The sequence below is a fragment of the Aulonocara sp. 'chitande type north' Nkhata Bay genome, linkage group LG13, assembly GCF_057382095.1.
Source record: "Aulonocara sp. 'chitande type north' Nkhata Bay isolate Kocher_YH1m ecotype deep benthic linkage group LG13, A_spYH_male_GT1.1, whole genome shotgun sequence".
NCBI lineage: Eukaryota > Metazoa > Chordata > Actinopteri > Cichliformes > Cichlidae > Aulonocara > Aulonocara sp. 'chitande type north' Nkhata Bay.
Window position 1 is genome coordinate 30,233,776 of NC_141356.1, and position 21,186 is coordinate 30,254,961.

General features: G+C 39.4%; 1 protein-coding gene across 13 annotated transcripts in view; it reads left to right on the forward strand.

Annotated features, from left to right (window-relative positions):
* LOC147316365 (neurexin-1a) overlaps positions 1-20,842 on the forward strand; it is a 278,541-nt gene extending 257,699 nt beyond the window's left edge. For 11 of the 13 annotated variants that reach the window (XM_086259802.1, XM_086259812.1, XM_086259808.1 and 8 more), the window contains 2 exons: positions 5,265-5,352; positions 18,801-20,842. In XM_086259802.1, the coding sequence (XP_086115928.1) occupies positions 5,265-5,352; positions 18,801-19,105 (393 nt within the window). In that variant the 3' untranslated portion in view covers positions 19,106-20,842. The remainder of the gene's footprint in view (positions 1-5,264; positions 5,353-18,800) is intronic. The other 2 variants (XM_086259805.1, XM_086259814.1) reach the window with 1 other exon arrangement.
* Positions 20,843-21,186: the final 344 nt, after the last annotated feature.

Genomic DNA, 21,186 nt, shown 5'->3' on the forward strand with positions numbered 1-21,186 from the left:
TTGTTTTTGTTTTGTTTTTGAATATCAGAAATGTATATTTGTCAATGTGGAGATGTTATATTGGTGTCACTGGTAAAAATAAATAATTGAAATGGGTATATATTTGTTTTTTGTTAAGTTGCCTAATAATTATGCACAGTAATAGTCACCTGCACACACAGATATCCCCCTAAAATAGCTAAAACTAAAAACAAACTAAAAACTACTTCCAAAAACATTCAGCTTTGATATTAATGAGTTTTTTGGGTTCATTGAGAACATGGTTGTTGTTCAATAATAAAATTATTCCTCAAAAATACAACTTGCCTAATAATTCTGCACTCCCTGTATTTAACTCAGTGGTTCTTCAGTGTTTTTTATTTTATTTTTGGGAAATGAAATGCAATTTGAACCTTAATAATGCCAGATTCATCAAGTAGAAAACCTTGGTATGATTATTCAAAGTTATTAGTAGATGTCACAACTGAAAGAAATAAGTGTGGTATGAGCAATAAGTATGGTATGGTAGCAGTCAAAATAAAAATAATAATAATTACAATGGCAAGAAGAACAATCTGACTGCTGTGCTATTATTCCCTGTGTGCTTCTCTTGCATGTAAGTCACAACAAGTGAGTACGTCTATGTATTTAAAAAGCAAGGGATAACATCAAATGTCAATGCCTCACAAGAATGCTCATAAAACAGCTGGTATGCTTTGCAAAGCTTCCCAAGTGGGGCTCCTTTGGGGAGTTTTCCTACTGAGATGTCATTGGAAATCCTCCAATGGTTGTTGAAGGGGGATGGGATAAAGCATGTCACCCCTAAGAGACCCCCCCCCCCCCCCCCCCCCCCTCTTTAACAGTTTGGTACCAAGCTGCTGATTTGACTGAAAATATGAAGAAAAAAATCATCCTGCAGTTTCATGAAAAAATATTGTCGTAGTCTTTTTATATTTCAACTAAGTGAAGGTTAAAAAATATGAAATTCATGTTTTGCATTATACTGATGTTCTCAAAATATGAAGCTCAATTTATTCTAATCTGAAAAATATTAAAACCTACTTTGTTGGGATAAAAGACTGGATTAGAATAAAGTGTTCTTATTAAGTAGTATGACAAAAACTAGAAGTATTGTCGGGTAGAGAGAATTTCACACAATCCACCTCTGCTGTCAGTGGTTTCTTTCTTGTATGGTCTTATCTGAAAATAGTGACAGCCCATGGGAACTGTTATTCAGTAGGTTGCTTGCATCTAATGGATCGCATGCAATATGAGCATGAAGGAACAGATGTAGGCGAAGATTAGTTATGAGGGAAAATCTGCAGGTTTCTGTGCAGTTTAACAAACAGCAAAGCTTTTGTGTGCAATGATTATGTGTAGCAAAGCAATGTTTTCTCTGTGATATTTTAATCAAGATAGAAATTTGTTTTTGGCATTCTGGGGTGAAAAAAGAAAGTATTTGGATTAAGACCAGATCTTAATAAGCAACAGATTACGGACACTCAGTAACAAATATCAGGTTTATTTTTGCAACAGACTATATGTAAAAAACAAAAGGGAGAGAGAAAGATTTGCAAAACACGAGCTTATAATGGGAAGAAAAAAAAGTTACTGGAGAAAATACTGAAAAACAGAAAGGGAACAGAAAACAGCAGCATCCTCAGTGGAATACATTACCAGGACAGCGGAGGCATGCTTTGGATAAACCCTTCAGATGCCTTCAGTGTCCTCCTGACTTTCAGCTTGTCTCCAAAGAGACATGTTGTGTGCCAGAGAGCATTCATCAAATTAGACCAGAAAGAAAACAATGTGAAAACTCTCCCTCGAGACGTGCCGACAGGTTATCACAGAGAAGGTGTCTCTTGCTCTCCAGCACTGGGGCAGCAGCACACAGCAGCCTCCCTGAAGAGCAGCCCTCCCCTCCATCCCTCCCACCCTCTCTTTCTCTCCACACAGGCTGGGATTAAGAGGGAGAAAACGGGAATTCAATTTAGATGTGTACAAATGAAAGGCAACCTACTCCATATAGTAGTTTTTAGAGATTGGGATTATACACCATAGTGAAGTTGAAGGAACAGAAAAAGTTAGTGTTTGTGTGGTTGTAAATAACTAGAGGTCCTGCGGAACAAGACTGCTGACCAAGCTTTAGAAAGCACATGCAGAGCACGGCTTGGCTTGGACATCTCATTAAGGTGGACCGTTATCAATCCTCAAAGATCGAAAACCGGCATGACACTGCTAAAGAAGGCACCAACGTGCCTTTGGCTGAGTCAGTTTGGAATTTCCTGGTCCGCATCCTCTTTGATGGTTCAATCAGTGCGTGAGCCAAGGTCAGTCGATAGCTTTACTTCTCTGAAAGCTTTAGCAAGATGTATTTGTGTATAAAACTCCCAGCGGCACCTAAGGCAGTGGAAATGGCACTGCACTTACAAACGATCAACATTTTCATACACTTTGGTATGAACACTACAGGCAGGTTTCTCTTGACAGTGTTTCTCTTTCTTCCTCTTTTTGTGTTTTTCGTGGTCCCAACTGTCTCCCCAGGTTTTCTTAGTACATCTCATAGAAGTGTGCACTCTGCTGCTCTGAGCAGAGGCAGATAAATGAGCTGTGCTGTAGGTTCACCGTGGCTTCAGCACTTTACCGCTAGATTAATGATGCCTTCCAAGCCCCGAGCCTTTGCTTTTAGCATTTTAGAAGTACCTTCATAAAGTGAACTACAGGCACATCTTGTTTATACGCTTATCTATTGGGGCATCTTTCCTTTGGGCATGATGCTGTTTGCATCAGTACACCTGACACTCCTGAGCTAATGAAACCCTTCCTGAAGCCCACAGTGTTTCTAGAAATCTTCAGACAAAGATGCCATTTCGACGAGGAAACCCACAGTAGCGTTATTTTGAACTCAAAATCCTCGAATGGTCAAAATAATCACAAGGACACCCATATCCATAGATATGGGAACAAATAAAATAAAATACTGACATTTCAGTTTGGGGGTTTTTTGGCTTCTCAGCCAGGCTACCTGTCAGTTTTCATCACAGTGGCTAAATTGCATGTAAGCCTCTCACATAGCCCGTGTAGAATTGTCACGGGTGAAAAAGAAGGCAAGCATTGGTGGAAGACACCATAAATTGCTAATGTTATTGGATTTCAACCAGGTCATGACCACATCAAAATGTTGACCTACACACTAATCCGGGATGGCAGACTGATGCTCAGTAACATGTGAATTTATTTCAGTTTTGATTCAGAGCCATACGTCACATCCAGCACACACAAGAGTCATTGAAAAAAAAAAAATGGACGTGGCTTATACATCCTCCTGGCTGTCCTTGGAGGGTCAGTTTTTTATTTTTAAGTCTAAATCAGACTTTGTTCATTTGCAAACCCTTTAGTGACATGCCCAAAAAGTCACAAACAAAACAAAAGACACCATGTCATCAAAAAACTGACTTTCTGTCTTTAAGATTAGTTTGTAATGGAAATCTAAACGATTTTGTGTTTTTGTGGATTTCATTGTCATGATGTAGTTTAAGCCCCCTTTTTATATCCTTCTAGCCTGAATGAGGAGACAGAGACGTATAAATATGAACGGGCATACACCTCCGCTTAGGTTATCCTATGGGGAGTTAACCTACATCTAGTACACCCACATTACATCGCTTCCTCCTCCTTGGTTTCAAATAAACCTAAAGGACAGAGCAAAAGGAGAAAAAAGGATGTGAGCAGTAGAGAAAGAGAGTGGTGAGGTGGGAAGAGAGAGGCAGTATTGATTCCTTGATTCCCGTACCTCTGCCAGTGAGTGCAGAGTGTCAAGATCTCCCGCCAGGAAAAACAAATCACAAGGCTGAAGTGATGGATGTGGCACTCCAGGATCCGGCGGTTTTGCCATCTGGATGACCGACACTGTATATCAGCCTCATGCGCAGCAAATTAAATTTACATTTGGACGGCTTCCCCGGGCCTCACCCAACACAGATGCACCAAAAGCAGCCCTCCGCCACAACTTCCTTAATGGGTTTGATCTATCATTTCCGGGTCTATTATGTAAAGATGATGTTGGTCCATGTTCAGAATGTCAAAACGATGTTACAGTCGCAATAGAATCACATTATGCGCGGCCAAATGGATGTTAAGCAAAATGACATCACCTTTAATTTCCTTAACATGAGTCGATACTAATCCAACTTGCCGAAATATTTTGAATGCGCATTAGAACATCGGTGAAATAAGAGAGCAAATTTGATAAAAGCCAAAGTCTGTCTTCATTTTTAGGACCCTGATTCATTCCTTGCCCATTTTTTTTCCTTTGTCTGGTTTGTCACCGTCACACATGCAAACCCCTGCAGTATGAACAAAGTAAGGCTTGTTAGGAAGTACACTTAAAGGCTTAAAATTATTAGTCCAAAAAGGATAAGTGAGGATGTAATGCCACATATAAAAGAGAAGGTTTTTCTGCTTAGCAGCACACCACAAAGAAAAAAATCTAACCTGGCCCTGAAGACGCCGCCATGCCTAAATGAAATGACCTTTAACGCCGAGCTGATCAAATGGCCTGAAGCAAGACTATAAAAGAACATTGCAGTATAATGTTTTACAGTGTACTTTTTTTCTGGTCTATTGTTTGCCCTTTCCCATTTTCCTGGACGGTAAAATGTATCGTGTTTGGCAGGTGAGGAAGTGCGCTGAAAGCAGTCTGAAATGGATTTGATATAAGAGTCGATGTGGCAGCAGATGCCACGATTTGGTTTATTTTGGATCCTTATTTTGTAAAAAGAGATACTGAATTGCTTTGAAAGAAAGAAGAAGAAAATATTGATTTAAGCCTGTGTTGAGCTGGCTTTTGTTTTCCAATGTCCTTTTTGTTTTTTAAGCTTTCATGGCTGGTTGTCCTCTAAATGTCAGAGGTGTTTTGTGATGGCTCTCAGCAATCGCTTGAAGTGCTATGCAAAGCTACACAATGAAAAGCAAATTGAGCATGTGAGTCGACAGTTGTGCCGTGAACTTCAGCCCCCACTGTTCCCCAATAATCTGATCTCATTTATGTAAAGACAGCGCTTCCTGGAAAGCAGCGTAGCAGCTGCTACAGCGCCGGGGAGCTCGTGCCTGTGTTGACAGATGATTTCACCAGTCCAAAAGTTTAGTTTAGCCACTTGTATTCACATCTCAACTGCCTGGCTCTCTTTAACCTAACCTAACTTGAGTGGGAGTCCTCTCAGCCCATAGATGCAGCTAAGTATTCCGTGCCCTCACCACTCCTCTGTGTAATTCTCTCTTTTCAGACAACTGACGACTTGCTGGTGGCATCAGCCGAGTGTCCAAGCGATGACGAGGACATTGATCCCTGTGAGCCGAGCTCAGGTGGGTTAGGTTAGTCATCTCTTTTTTTATTCTACTTTTCTCTGGGTGTGTCAGTGTGTCTTTGTGTGTAACAGTTCACCCCCACCAGGGCACTCGAGGCTAACGCGTAGTGTTTAAATGAGAAGATTGGAGTTTAGTTAAAGCTTAAACACTTCTCAGAGGCTGACTGCGTGATACAGCAAGCTGCAGGCAGTCTGTTGGGTCGGGCAGCTCCATTTCTATACAGTAGCTCTTTCAGTAGTTTGTTGGAATCTAAATTATAAATGCAGTAAAATTACTGGTTTTTATTCATGCTGATTAATGTTTTAAGGTATTTTAATGTAACTAGCTTATTTGAATAGATTCAGGGTAGAGATCTATCACTGTCTGACCTTGGAAGATTAAACATTTTGAGAAAGAGATGCTATTTGTTTGTTTTTTGCTACAAGTTTGGTAGGACACATTCACATTTATTTGTTACACTCAGTAGATTTAGTCAGAATGAATGGAGGATCATGTGGCACTATTACTTAGAACTTGTTTAAGTTTTTTCAGTTGTTGCTGTTTTTGTGTGGGTTTTGTTTGCTTGTTTGTTTGTTTGACGATTGTGCTTCATCGTGTCCTGATCTGTGTGTTTTTTTTTTTAATTGATTCAAAAGCCTGATAATTGTTGCTCCACGACTTCCATCCATCAACATTAACCCACCTAAATTAAATGTTCGGAACAATGCTCTCAAAGAACCTCGTGCCCAAATAAAACACTGCCTTTTTGCGTCAAACCAGCCGCTGTTACTGTGCTTTCATTTAATTTCTTCATCGGCTCACGGCATCTGTTAATAAACTCAAAAAGCAAAAACAAAAAAGGCCACACACACGCACACAGTTGTGATTATCAGACCTGCAGGGCTCCAGCACGTGAAATCAAAGAGGGTAAACCCAGAGAGTTGGGGAAGGCTGATTTTTACAGGTGCAAAGAGTCCCCACTGTTGTTAATTAAATTCTACAGTGGGCAGTGGGAGTTCATCCTGTTGTTTCTCATGCAGTATTGCTCACAATGGCTGCACATAACCACCCTCGGAGTTTGTGATTGAGGCACATGTCATGTGTTGCTCTTCATAAAATAAACAAACACATTTTAGCTTTGGGTTCTGACCGTGTGTGTTGAAGAGCCCCGATAAGTGTACAACAATAATCATAAAAAAAAGGTACCACTTATTGTTCTCCCTGAAATTGAAAATGCTCCTCCCAAACTTTACTCAGACAAATATTATAAATGTGTTTGCTCCCTGCAATGCTAGCAAACTTTTAATCTCTTACCTCGCCACACATGGAGGGCAATTAAGTGTAACCTTTGAATGGAAAGATTTTTTAAATGCATTCTGAAGTGATGAGAAGCACAGAGAACAATTAAGTCCAGACCCAAGGCCCCACGCTCCATCTAAATGTGCTATCGATCAGAATGTGGTCATAAAACGTCCACTAAATTAATGTGTGCCCCACAGCAAAGACTATCAACTTTTCTAGTCTGTCCCTCTTCCTGTTCCTTTGGTTTTCTACTAGCGAGATTAACTTTTACCTCGCTTTTCTCCTGCAATACATCAGAGCGATATTCCGATTGGGCAGCATCACAGCAGGTCCTTCCAGGGAACACTGTATCTGCTGCTTCTGAAAAAATACACAGGAGATTGAGCTGTGTACTGATTCACACTCGCATTATGATATTCTGTGACAAGGGCATCTGCCAAAACATCAATTGCATACTGTGTGATGCTTAGGGACACACCCTCCCAGTGCAGAGTATCCCTCTTCTTCTGTGATCACTGAAGGGGATTTGACACTAGAGCTGTGGGCTCCCAGGGTGGCAGCTGTCTAACACCGTATCCTGATTAATATCTACATTCAGAACAATTCACACGCTCTGCCAAGCACATGCCACATCTCCGACAGGGCTGCTGTGCATAAAGAACTGGATACACTGTTGCTGATAAAGTGCTACTTACTCATATTACTGTTCAGCCAGCTCCTTTTAATGACGCCAATAATATATCATTTTTCATGCAACACCTTGACAGCCTCTTCTGTCTGGCATCTCCAAAGGAGTGGCCAGATGCGCATACATTTGATATCTCTCTGTCTTCACAGCGCATGTATGCATACAGCAGGATAATGTTGGTGTATAAGTGATCTACAGAGGTTGAGCTTTGAAAAACATGCTATCTGCAAGCTATCTGTGGTCCAAGGTCAGCTCTAGATCATCCCGCATCTTACTGGAGTCTTGTCCCACAGCAGTCTCTGTCAGTTGTTGAATGACATGAATCAGGTAAACTTACTTATTGCCGAGCTTTATTACTCTTACTTCCGGAAACCATGGAAAGCCATCGCTACCAGCAGAGCTTATCGCCCAGCAGGACTCGGATTAGATCATACTGCACCAAATTGAATCCTCCCCCCTGCTTCTTGAAACCACAGAGCCCGTGATGCTGCAGCTCATCTGATCTGTAATAGGAGGATGCTTTGGGACCATGCTTGTACTGGGCAGCCAGTCTCACACAGCTGAATGTCAGCGTAATCCATCTGTTTATGTGATACCCGTTTTTCCGACTTCTTAGAAAGAAAAGTAACAAAACTATCCATAAAGATAAAAAATCCAATTCTCTCATATGTAAATATTGTGTGAATGCTGACGTTTAGCAAAAATTTCCTTCATTTCTTGCGAGAAAATCTTTTAAAGACTGACACAAAGGGTTTTAATTATTTGCTGAAAACACAGATGCAGGTGGGAAAATATTCTCTTGAACAGCGTAGAAAGCTGCCACTGATTATTCTGCACCAAGTTTTCATGGTGAAAGTTAATGAAAGAGGTTGTTGCTGAGCTACATGAAGTCAGATGAAACGGATGTCTCTTACCTACCAGCTCCAGTTCATTGGCACCATGCAGGCTGTTGATGGAGGGCAGCTGCTGCAGAGTGACCCATATCCAAGGTTGCATGATTACATGCCGGAGCTGCCTTTTTTCCTCATTTTTCCTCCTCTGAGAGAACAATCCATGATTAAAATTAGCAGCTGTTTAAAATGAGTTAAATTCTTGTTACCAGATTTGATAGGATTGTTTTACCCGTACCACCTTTTGGTTGAAAGCAAGTAAAGCAAAGTTTGTGCACTGTGTAAAATGTAATAAAAACTGAATGCAATGATTTGCAAATCTGATAAACCCATATTTTATTCACAATAGGGTATGGGAAACATATTGAATGGTTAAAGTGAGAAATCTTCCGTCTTTATGAGAAATATTAGCTCATTTTGAATTTGATGGCAGCTAGATATCTCAAGTGAGCGGGGCTGGGGGGCCAACAAAAGGCTGGAAATGTTCTCTTGAGTAGTAAAAAAACAGCTGGAGAAAAATTTTGTAGTTAATTAGATTTTTTGTCAACAGGTCAGTAACATGATTGGCTTTCTTAAGGAGGCAGATTTTCTCCAATCTATAAAAACCAATACCTACAATAATAATAATTCTGAATAATATACATCGGTAAAGTAAATAATTAAAACTAAGAGTTAAAGCCAACCATGAACATTGGATGCCCATGATCTTCAGTCCCTCAAGCACCGCATTAAAAATCGACATGATTTTGTCACAGAAATCAATGCGTGGGTTTAGGAACAAATCCATAAATCGTTGTTCGCCATTGTTAAACACAGTTGTTTGTGCTATCCATAAACACAGGTTAAAGCTTCGTCATACAGAAAAGAAGTCATATATGAACACCATCCAGAAATCCGGGTCTGCTTGCACATCTGGAAAAGACTTAACAATACAGTTTTTAGAGACATGCATGTCTGTCAATATATGCTCCCATTCAGACCATGTCTTATTCAAGGAAGGCGTTACATATTTTATCAAGTGGATTCTCAGACTATATACTGCATCTATTACAACAGCGTGGCTTCACAGCAGAAGAGTCCAGCAGCTGGACTGTCCTGCCTGCAGCCCAGATCTTTCATCATTTTAAAACATTTGGCATATCATGAAATGAAAAATTCAGCAAAGAAGATCCAGGACTGTTGAGCAGCTGGAATCTTGAATCAGACAAAATGAGACTGCCATCAAATCCAAAATAACCTCTCTTCACGTCATTACCTACTGGCTTTTTTTTTTTTTTTTTTTACATTAATCCAACTTTTTTTGAATTGGAGACATGCATGTTGAGAAATTGATAATGTAAAATGTTTGACATGTAGCATTTAAAATATATTTTTTAAGTAAAGGGGTGTGAGGATTAATCCTAATTTCAAATTAAATAGGTTAACTGCACTTATAATAGAGCCAGATTATAACATAAGTCTGTGTTCTATGTCAGCACAGTAAATAATGAAGATAATGCTCGCAGCAAGCCGTTGTACCCTAACGTAAAGGCAGGTGGAAACATCTAGCTTGTTGGTAAGAAAATACTTTGTTTCAATTTTAGATTATTCTTCTGTTTCCAATCTGAACCTAAGCTAACTGGCTGTCAAATGTAGCATTATACTTCCCAAAGTATGTTTATTATTACACAAAATAGCTGTTTCATATTAAGCTACAATTGGCTGTTTTCTTCATGCAGCTTTAAGCGTACGACCCAATAAAATCTAACTATTCCTTAGTGGCCCATAGAAATCAATACCAGCTTTGAAATTGACTCCCTTAATTATTACTTGAGAACAAAGCCCCCCCTCCATACCTCATAATGAATAAATGATGGAGGAAAACATGAGGAAGTTTCTCTTACACCTGACAGAATACACAATGTTTCCTCTGAAGTTTGGATTCTCTGATCCCTGACTTCTAATGTTTTTTTTTCCTTTCTTTTGAGAGAGTGCACAAAAGTAGACGGATATATCCAAACACTCAACGCCTCAGCTGGATGTTTATCTTTTAAACCCGTGCACCTTTATTTTTCCACCATTATACTGTCATTAATTATGCAACATGCAATCATGTAAAATGTGATTTGTATGAAAGAGAAAAGCACCCCCCCCAAACATTATCTAGGTTCATACCATCAGCCTCAGTGAGACTTGTGGTATGTGCAGACCTTTGCATTTCACACATAATCTTTGAGTGCTTTTATTCTCTGCTAGAAATAGCCTTTTTCTGCACATTGCCCATAGGCAGGTTAAGGTTAATCATCTCTAGTTTCCTCTTCTCTCTATGCGTGCTCATCTTTTTTTTTTTTTATCCTCAAGCATTCTGCAGTGACATTAGCGGCTGCTAATGTGTTTGACATTTTGTTTTAATAGATTTAATTTATGGTTGGGGAAACAATACATAGAGTAAACCAATAAATCAAACGGTAAATGAATACTCTCTTTAACCCCATGGCAATGACTGGAATGCACCCAGACAGGAGGAAAAAAATTAGAGTAAATTATTGTTTTAAAAGTAGCTGTGAGATTAATGAAACATTAAGAGCACTGTGCTGGCTTAAGAGGTCACTGCCCACATTTAATAGGTTATTCAATCATACCCAGCTGGAACTCTGTGTGTGTTCATTTCTCCCTTTGCTGAATACAGTGTCATGCACCTTGCATGCCAGACTGCCACTAGCAGAGATGGTTTAACTAATGGAAAAAAAAGGCCTTTTTTCAAAACCGGAGGCCTATTGAACGTGGTCGTAGCTCACAGCCGGGAACAACGCCGATGACCTTCAAGCATCACGTCTACTCTTTTTGCCAACACGTTGCTGTTATTTTCCTATAGTCTGCTACTTTCTGCAGACAGCCTTATGGAATTTTGCCATTTTTGTTTTTCTTGCACTCTTTCACTGCGGATTATGCCATTCAAGTCTTCTCTCTACATCCTATTTTAAATGAAGTGTGTTCTGAGAGAAAACAGGATTTCACACTTACTGTCAGTCTTTCTCTTTACTGATCCCACCATATTTATATTTTCAATTACTTTTATTTTTTTTCACCGTTCATCTTTCTGGTGTGCTGACATTGATGATAACACATTGTGTCTGTTTATGAGTCTAAGTAGGGCATGAAAGACTTTGCTAACCAAGAAAAGAAAAGTTGCTCAGTTAAAGGCCAGTTATCGAAATAGTAAAAGCAACTAAGACATTACAAATATTAATAAAAAATGTACCAGTCTGGAAAATGCTTGTAAAGATTATCTCATCTTTACATGCATTTGATATTTTTGTTGACCTGCTGTCTAACAACTGTATCACTTAATCTGACTAAAGGTGGTCATTAAGTTGTTGTGGGGATAAGAAATAGTCTCTAGTAAAACATATGGACAGTTTTCTGAAAAAAGTTTTTCCTCCACTTCCTAATTTCTTATTTCAAGTTTAAGATCTTCAGAGATTTTTGAACATTCGAAAGATAACACAGATAACCCAAGTAAATACAAAATGCAGTTTTTACATGATTTGATTCATTAATGGGAAAAGTACCCTAATGCCACGTTTGACTGGTGTTCTTGTTTATAGCAGGTGTGGCAGGAAGTAAACCGTCCAAATAGTTGAGCTTTTGTCTCGCCACTCTACAGAATATTTTGCCAAAAATTTTTTGGCAAATGAGCCTTTGTGTCCTTTTTTAGTCAGCAGTGGTTTTCACCTTGAATCTCTCCCATGGATTTCATTTTTTGCCTAGTCTTGTTCATATTGTTGAATCATGAACTCTGACCTTAATTGAAGTGTCAGGCCTGCGTTCTTTTATGACATCAATGTGCTCCAGCAGTAATTTTGCTAGGTAATTTTGGCAGGTAGGTGAACCTTCCCACTCCTGGGAAGTGAGTTGCTTTTTGAGATCTTTCGGCCCATCTCACTATTGTTTAAATGATTTCGTGATTCAGCAGATCTGACAGTTATCAGTCCTGGGTGTGGCTAGTGAGAATGAACTCTTCTGTCCAACAATGTGGTTAATCACAGTTTTTGTGCACACAGTTGTCATAGCAGCTTGTGTCTACATATTTAAAACTGTTTGTGTTATCATCATGAAACAAAATACAGGTATGAACACAATGACACAATGTTACCTAGCTATAGAGCCATAAGTAAGTAGGTATAGAGCCCGAGACCTCATAGCCTGACACTATAGAACTCTACCTCTCTAATCAAGAGATGAACTCCAGACTTGTGACATTAAAGCTGAGTAAGCTTAGTCGTCTTCTTTCATCTTGCCTTTTTAGTGGAATCCCTCTTGGCAAAGGCTTAAACTGCATCATACCTTTTAGTGGGGTTAAATCAAACACCTTTTTAATAATTCTCACTTCATTTCATGCTCACTCAGCTCTCAGTTCATCAACCACCATCAGCGTGCGCAGAGCCACTTCAGACTCATATATGCAAGCTGTCATGAGGCATACTGCCAGCATGTCACAAGTACAGGGTGGCTTGCATCACTTCTTGAGGACACTCCGATAATTAAAGAGGCAAGAGGGATTTAATAAATGTTTTGGCTCTGCTGCAGTTGATACAGTGACCTGTCTGCAAAATGATCCCCGGCTATATGACAACTCTGACAGCTCATGATTATAGCTGGATATGTGAAGTAAGAAGATGGTATAACACTAATCTGGCTGAATAACAGCACTGTGTCACTGAGCATGCCAATAGCTGTAAGCCTGGTTGATCTGAAGGCAAACCTGCAGCCACACCTCCCTAAGCCCTCAACGATGCATGATGTGTTGCTCATGTTGTCAGCTGTTGCAGTTTGCGGATGGCCAAGTTTACACAAAATCTCTTTTCGCTAGTTTCTTGATAAAAAATAAAAATTACTTCATTCTTTGATTCATTTCCATTGGAGCATTAACACAGCCTTGCCATTGTGCATCCGCTTAGAAAAAAAGCTTTATCCTTGTCTACCCTGCACAACCCTTTAAAGCCATTAGCAACAAAAGCGAATGAAAGGTCAAGCCCGGCCTGTCTGTTCAATATATTCTGAATAATCTTGGTTGCTCCATTACCTCTCAACAAGTCTTACAGACACCTGAAGTAAACCCACCCCCTGCTGTGCTTTTCCTTCATCTATGGCCCCCATCAGCCTGCCCTGTTGCAAATTACCAAACAAATGAACCCTTTCGCTGGAGACAAATGAGGAAAAATAGTCTTTGAAGAGGACCATTTATTCAAATCCCACCTGACAGTGCAAAATCTCTGATCCCATTTCTCTCCTTGAGCGCATGTGGCACAAAGAAGTCAGGCAAAGAGAAGTAGAATCACATCAGGCATTTCTCCGGCTTTTAAATGACATTTTCCTATGCGTCAGTGCTAATATCTTCAAGAGGCAAGCTCATATATCCATACTGAAGGATGCAGGCAGAATTAAGAGAAGAGATGCAATCAAATAAAGCCCGAAGAAAGAAAAGCATCAAAGTCTTCAAAGTCGCTTTGCACTGTTTATTAACACTGCACGGCAAAGTGTTAATAGCCAGGCTGTTTCTTTTCTTCCACTAAAACTCATGTATCAAGGTCACATATAAAATCTTTGCTTCTTTGTTCAGTTTTTATTTTATTTATTTACTTTTTTGTGCATCTCCTCTCGAGAACTCTCTGGTGAAAGCGAATGATTTGTGACTAAATAACTAGAACATTAACTGTTGTCCTTGTAAATAAAACAGCAAAGACTTTATGATGGTCTTGCTCTGGGATGAGACGTAGAGGAGAGAGTTATTCTGGCAGCTTTTACCCAACTGCAATCCTTCAAAAGTTAACCCCCCTGAGTTTACCTCCATCGCTTCACAAGCACACCCCTGCAATGCTGCCATGAAGCTAGACACACTTTAAGGTCATTTTCCCCATGTCTAATTTTACCCTTGGGTGCGCTCGAGTAGAGCTCATAAGAGCAGCCATCATTTTAAACACTTGTTTCAGTTGCTATTTCTTTCTCAGTTTATGTGCCTTCATTCTGAGATGATGGAGTGCTAATGAACAGACAGGCAGATGCATTTTGACTGAGGTCCTTTTGGGGTTTTCTCAATGGCCTTGGGTCTGGGACATTACTTTATCTGAACTCCACTTGAGTTCAGGCGCACTGTAGGGCAGGGGCACAGTCAGGCACATGGGTAACAAATGAGCTGCATCACTGTGTTAAAGGCAGTCTAGTAGACTGTGTAAGATCCCATCAGGTGGCTATTTGATAGACAGTGCTGAGACTAAAGGTGAAATAAAGAGCTACTGTAAATGCTAATAGCTTTAGACAAAACATGGTTGTGTCAGCACTGTGCTAAATTTAGTGCTAACCTTTAACTGGTCAGCTCTCTGCACCATAAAAGTATTGAGTTCTTACGAGCTGTAAGAGTGGCGCCAACAGATCAGAAGAGTCCTAGTAAATTTTAAATACTGCGCAGAGCACCCAGAATTTAGGAACACAAACATATCACAGTCATGGAGGGTGAGGGGGAATTTAAGCTAGCATTTTTCTTCATATTATAATTTTTATATAAGCAAATTAAAGGAGAATTATGGGCTGTATGTCCCGATCCCAAAAAATGAAGGCCAACAATTATTTTATTATTTCTTTGGGGCATTTTAATTCATTTATGTAGTTATTTTTTTTTCCACTTAGTTTCATTTTTGGGGGGCTGTTGTATCCCTCCATAGAAAGATTTCCATTAATGTTGAAGTAAATGAGTAGCTCATTTAACCCACTTATTTTACTTTTTCAGTGATGAAAGACGGATTGTGGTCAGTTAATTGAGAGCTTTCCAATGTAAAGTCGCTGTGAGAGCTCAGCCTGTGGGGAGCCAATCAACAGATCCTGGCAAGAGGAAATAACAAAGCCTAGAGCTGGAGGTGTTAGATCACACAAGGAAGAACAGCGCGCCATGATACTTTTGGCACATAGTTCACTCCTGATGTAGCAGTCTGAGGCTGCCTCCCTCCCGAACCAGCCGAGGTCTCATATAAAACTCTAGAGTGCCACATCAAGACCTCTATCCTCCATCAACCTGCTATGTCATCTACACTTTCAACTTTTTTGACCCTGAGCAAAGGATAGATAGCACATATGAAAGTAACTCACCGTTAATGCCCGTGCGATGGTTTGCTTGGGACGAGCCGTGTCAACCAGTGGCTTTTGCCCACAAGGCGAGAGCATTCTTCACACCTGTCTGCAAGGATAAGTGGGCTTGTCACAAGCAGAGCTAATCTGTTGCAACGCTCAGTCACATTCAATCCCCCATTGGTACTCTCTGCTTGTCCTTGAATGTCGGATAGCATTGGAAGCATACTTGGGCCGCTGATCAGTCTAACCATGCTGGAAAACATGTCAATGAAGAGGAGCAGCATCTTTGCGTCTGATAGACAGCTTGGGGAACTTTTGCCCTTTGCAGTTTACACTTTTTTGTGCCCTTTAGTCCAATATTTTCCTAAAATAGACATACCTGATAGAGGTTGATCACGAGCAAATAGAACACCATTCGAAGTCATTGTTTGTCTGAGAATTCAACTGTCACTCAAGAGGAGATATGGGAGTAATCAAAAAGTGCTTTATTTCCAAAGCCATCGACAATGAGTAAAGGCACAAGAGAGAGAACAATGATAAGAGCTAGCAGAGACATAAGGAGAGCTGTATTATAGCTTGGATAGCATTCAGAAAATGAAGTGGGTTTGCTGATGTGCTATCACTCTCATATTCACAGGAGGATCCCTGGTAGTAGGATGCTTTCAGTGTTATAAAAGACCGACATCACTGTGTAACAATAGTCAAAGAAATATGTAGAAGAAGAACAAGAATAGTTTGCAGATAGGTCAATGCAAAGTAAATCCACCCCCCAACCCCCATTTTATTGTTAGGCTTGTCCAACAGCATCGATAATAATCCTATTTAGAGTTACTGCGTACGATTGGTTTCTCCTTCACTGAATTCTTTTTCAGTGTCCTATTTGCTAATGCTCACAGAAGTACATTGTCTGTCATTAAATAAGGGTCTGATAAGATAGGAAGAAGTGATTATGACAAACTTCAACACAATAAAACTCTGCTATCCTTTTTATTTTCCTTTTGATGTAAAATCGTTGCTCTGCGCTGTATTCTTGAATAGGAAGAGTTACTTATGTGGAAATATTTCTGTGAAGGATTGAAATTATGAAGACACAGTGTTGCAGTTTCTGTTTTAGAATAACATTTCTTTCTAAAGTTGGTTTGATTGTATTAAAGCTAATGAATGCATTTTATTTCTTAAACCAAAATATAAAAAAATAAACAAGTGAAGACAGTAGGACAACAAAGTAGGACATGAAAGACAGCACACGTATGACCAATTTCAAACTCTTTTCTCGAATTTATTATGCAGTGGTCCCTCGTTTATTTGTTCTAAAAATTACGTTCTAAAAATAACCCGCACTAGGTGAAATCCGCGAAGTAGCCAAGTTTATTTTTTACAATTATTGTAGATGTTTTAAGACTGTAAAACCCCCTCACTACACACTTTATACAGTTTTCTCAGACAGGCATGAACATTTTCACACTTTTCTCTCTTGTTTAAACTCTCAAAGTTCAAACCTTGGTAGAAAAATAAGTCCAGTATTACAGAATGAAACCAAAGATCAAACCATGTGACGCAGATGTGTCTGTGTCAATCAGGACACAGAACACAATACACAAGTTAAAAAAAAAACAACAAAAAAAAACGAAGCATGCAAAATTGCACAAAAAAAATCCGCAAAACAGCGAGGCCGCGAAAAGTGAACCGCGTTATAGCGAGGGACCACTGTGTTTAAATCTTTTATAAGAATTGTACTTGCCAAAGAATTGAATATCCCGTGATGTTCTGATCAATATTGCCATTGCTGTTCATGTGAGCATAAATGGCAACTAATATAAGCATCGCTAATGTTTCAATGTATAATTACTTCTCATTAGAAAGTATCAGTATATCATCTTTAAATGGCATTGTGAGCTCTTCATCTAATAGTTACAGTGACGTGTATAATATGAATAAAAGACATAAATAAACATAGAGAAACATCAGTGTGAAGCAAACTTCTACTTTTCATTTAAATGCGAGGTTATACGATAGCGACAATGAAAACCTACAGTAGGAATAAATGTGAACTGACTACTTTACCATTTGCATTACGTAACAAACTGGCCCCTTATATCAACACATATGATTCTGTGTGTTACAGCATAGTCACTGCATCATTTCATAAGTGCTGCAAGAAGCAGCAACAAAGTGGAAAATCTGCAAAGCTTGCTAAAATAAAACCCCAAAAAACTGCCCAGTCAACACAGAGGAGCCATTTGAGCCCTTCATCTCCACACATCTATGTTTGTTTCTGTTATTGTTAGTTTGTCCACTGGAAATAAAAACAGAAACTTAACATCTTCTCATCAATATCACTACGATCTAAACACAGCTGTAAATCCCTGAGATATTTTCTCCCGATCCAGTCTAAACAGATTGCTTTCATTTCCAAATGTTAGCATTAAGTGTTTGGATTTCACAATTGCAACAAAGAGGGGCTTAACCAGAAATGATGACTGCTACAAAAACACACAGAGAGATGTGCCAGGAGGACTGAATGATATCGGGGAGGGGGGGACTGACATGTTTTCAAAATAGCACCACCAAAGAAGTCGAGACAGCCTTTGGCAAAAATCTGCTGATTCAATTGAAGAATTGTTTCTTTCTGAAAGATTTATTTTCAGAGACTGTGAGACAGTCATGCTGCTCGGATGAATGCTGAATGTTGGAAGTATGGCTTGTTCATTCATGACTATGCTGTAAAGCATGTAATGAGTTGTGAGCTTCCCTGCGATTGATTAACACATTAGTCGTCTTGTCAGTATTACTTTTGAATTTAGAAAATCTCTTTTTTTTATATATCCATCTATCCATTCACTTAACCACTTATCCAACTGTTGTTATGGGCGAAGTGCCGCCTGTCTTAGTTATCGTAGCTTGTAAAAAAATTCCCATATTCCCAGTATAACATTTAGACATCCTCTATAGGCAGAGGAGAAGGTTAGAAAGGTCAAGTGCTATATTGAAGTCTACAAAACATCCCTGGCTCTTTTGAAGGTTCTTCTTAGGGTTGCATTTCATTGTAACTTCTTTGGTAATTTTGTGACTGTCAGACCATGTAAAGTGTTGCCTTTAAAATATGCTCGGGGTATTTGTGTCTTATTTAACAGTCAGAGTCGTTTTGAAGTCTTTTGGCCATCACAATGGGATATTAAACGCTTAAAGTGTCAGATCACGCTGCAGAAAGACATTCGCTGGGACCCCTTATCTTTGCCATTATATGCCATTTCATTCTATTGTGCTCTATTCATTGTCTGACTGCACGCTTTTCTATTTGATGGGAAAGCCATTTAAGCCAGCATGTACTTTGAAAATCGTCAGTCTTGATGTCTATTATATTTGGGATATTCATTTGTACATGCAGATAGAAAAATGCATGCTCTCATTCATTACACCAATACGGTCAAAGTAATGATGAAACATAAAACATGGCTTTTTTGCAGTAATCTTGTTTTTTTGTCTTGCAGCCAATCCCACTGGTGCTGGACCAAAGGGTTACCCAGGAACACAGGAGGTCTTCCGGGAGTCGAGCAGTACTACGGGGATGGTGGTCGGCATCGTAGCAGCAGCGGCGCTGTGCATTCTCATCCTGCTTTATGCTATGTATAAATACCGGAACAGAGACGAAGGCTCCTACCATGTAGACGAGAGTCGTAACTACATCAGCAACTCGGCACAGTCCAACGGAACCGTGGTCAAAGAGAAACAGGTCAACACAGCGAAAACCTCGAGCAAGAACAAGAAGAACAAGGACAAGGAGTACTATGTGTGATTGTCAAAGCTCTGGTCTTTGTCAGGCCAACGTAAACATTTATCAAAAAGACAAATCAGGACTTGTGTAATATAACAACAAATACAAACATTATTTAGTCATTCCCCCCCCCCCATAAGACAATGCTCTGAAAAGCTGAAAAAAAAAACATGGTAAATAAAAAAAATTAAAAAATAAACTTTCTTCAGTCTTAAACACTGGACAGAAAGTACTGAGGTTAAAAGACTGGAGGAAAAATGGGTCTGCCAACAATTAAAAATGAACTAAATACATATCTAACATGTCAGCAAAACACCATTAACCCATCTGTGACTTGTTCTTTGGCCACGATAATGTGATCGAACTCCCGTGTTTCTGGAGGAGCACAGATGCACTTTGCAAATGGAGTGACAGCATAGCAGACTTAACGTTCCATTTCCATTGCCTGTGTTTGTGTTGCTGGGACTTTTTCTAGGTAAAATGGCACAATGCATAAATAAATACATACATTAAAATATGCCAAACATTTATGAAGAGGATGAAGAGGAATTAAAAAAAAAAAAATCAATCACATGACGTTTAAGCCAGAGACGAGGAATCAGCCAAAAGTCCTCACGGTAGAGGCAGAGATGGCCTGCAAAGACTATTACCTGGCAGGCAGGGCTGCTGCAGTGCAAAGATGAGAACAGATGGCAGCTTCTCTTGAAGACTTTGGTTTAAAAGAATATGTGAGTTGTGCCAGGAAGAAATCTGGAGGCCTTCGTTTTCACATTGTGTGAACTCAAAGGAGAGACTTCGCTCAGAATCCCGCAGATGTCTCAACGGTGATCATTCAGGAGCCATGCACGCAAAATTATCTTATTACAGTACATATGTTTATATACAATACAACCACATCTATATGTGCTTTCTGGACTGTGACAAAGTGGTGTTTTATAGCCTGTTGTATAGATGATGCAAACTATAACTGCTCCTCAGCCGTTTTGGAATAAAACCTTTAAAAAAAGGACAAAAAGAAGACATAAATGTTATTAAGTGTTGCTAGACATAGAAGATTTTATGAGGACATCTGCATTTTGTTTTTGTTTTTTCAGTTGGATAATAATTTGAATCTCTCCCTGTTTTTACATGTGTTCCTATATAGTTTTTATACAAATTCCAACCTGGACCAGTAACAGCCTAACCTGAAACCTGCACAAGCTGTTGATAGCGGAGATGTGTGACAACTTGTGTGGCTCTCTTTTAAGGATCCTGGTAGAATCACTGCCTTCCTGCTCAATCCTGACTTACATGAGTGAGAATGAAGACCTAGAATATGAGTGTTGATGATGATGATGATGATGATGATGATGATGATGATGGATGATGCCAGTGATAAAGATAAATTAACTTGCTGTGTGTGTGTGTTTTCCAAGTGGTATTATAAGATTGTCCAGTGTGCGCTTGGGATGACACAAAACCAGAGGAGAATAGCTCAAATAAGTCTCCATTTCAACTGTTCTGTGTTTGTTCTGTCATTCTGTCAGTCAATTCTGCTTTCCAGAGACCTGTACTTGGAATGAGTATGAGGAAAAATGACCATGAACTATAAATGATGATCATGAATTCTCTTTGTTTGCTCCTCTTTTTATTTCTTCAAGCATTTCATGTTCAGTTGAACTTCCTCTTGTACTCCACATCAAAATGAGTCATAAAAATGAGGGGTTTTTTTTTTTTGAAAAATCAAATGAATAAAATATGACTGAAGTGAACTTAAAACCAGACTATGGATAAAATGTGTCAGAGCTACATGCAGGTATTATGACTTTCATTTTGTCATCAGGCAAGCACTCTTTACATCATTAAATGAGTGCTACACCGATTGGACTCCTAGAACACTGTCTACTCATGACGAACGACCTTTTAAAACTTTTGTTCCTCTTATCTTGATCCTTGTCAAATCCGGGGAGGGGGCGACATTACTCACAATCCAACTCAGGTGTGTTATAGTAGGAGTCGCTAATGTCGCCATATTCAAGCAGAAATGACTCAGTGGCTATTTGATCTAGTAAGCTCCCTTCTATCTAAATATGCACCGATTGTTTTTCAGTTTGACATTTGCA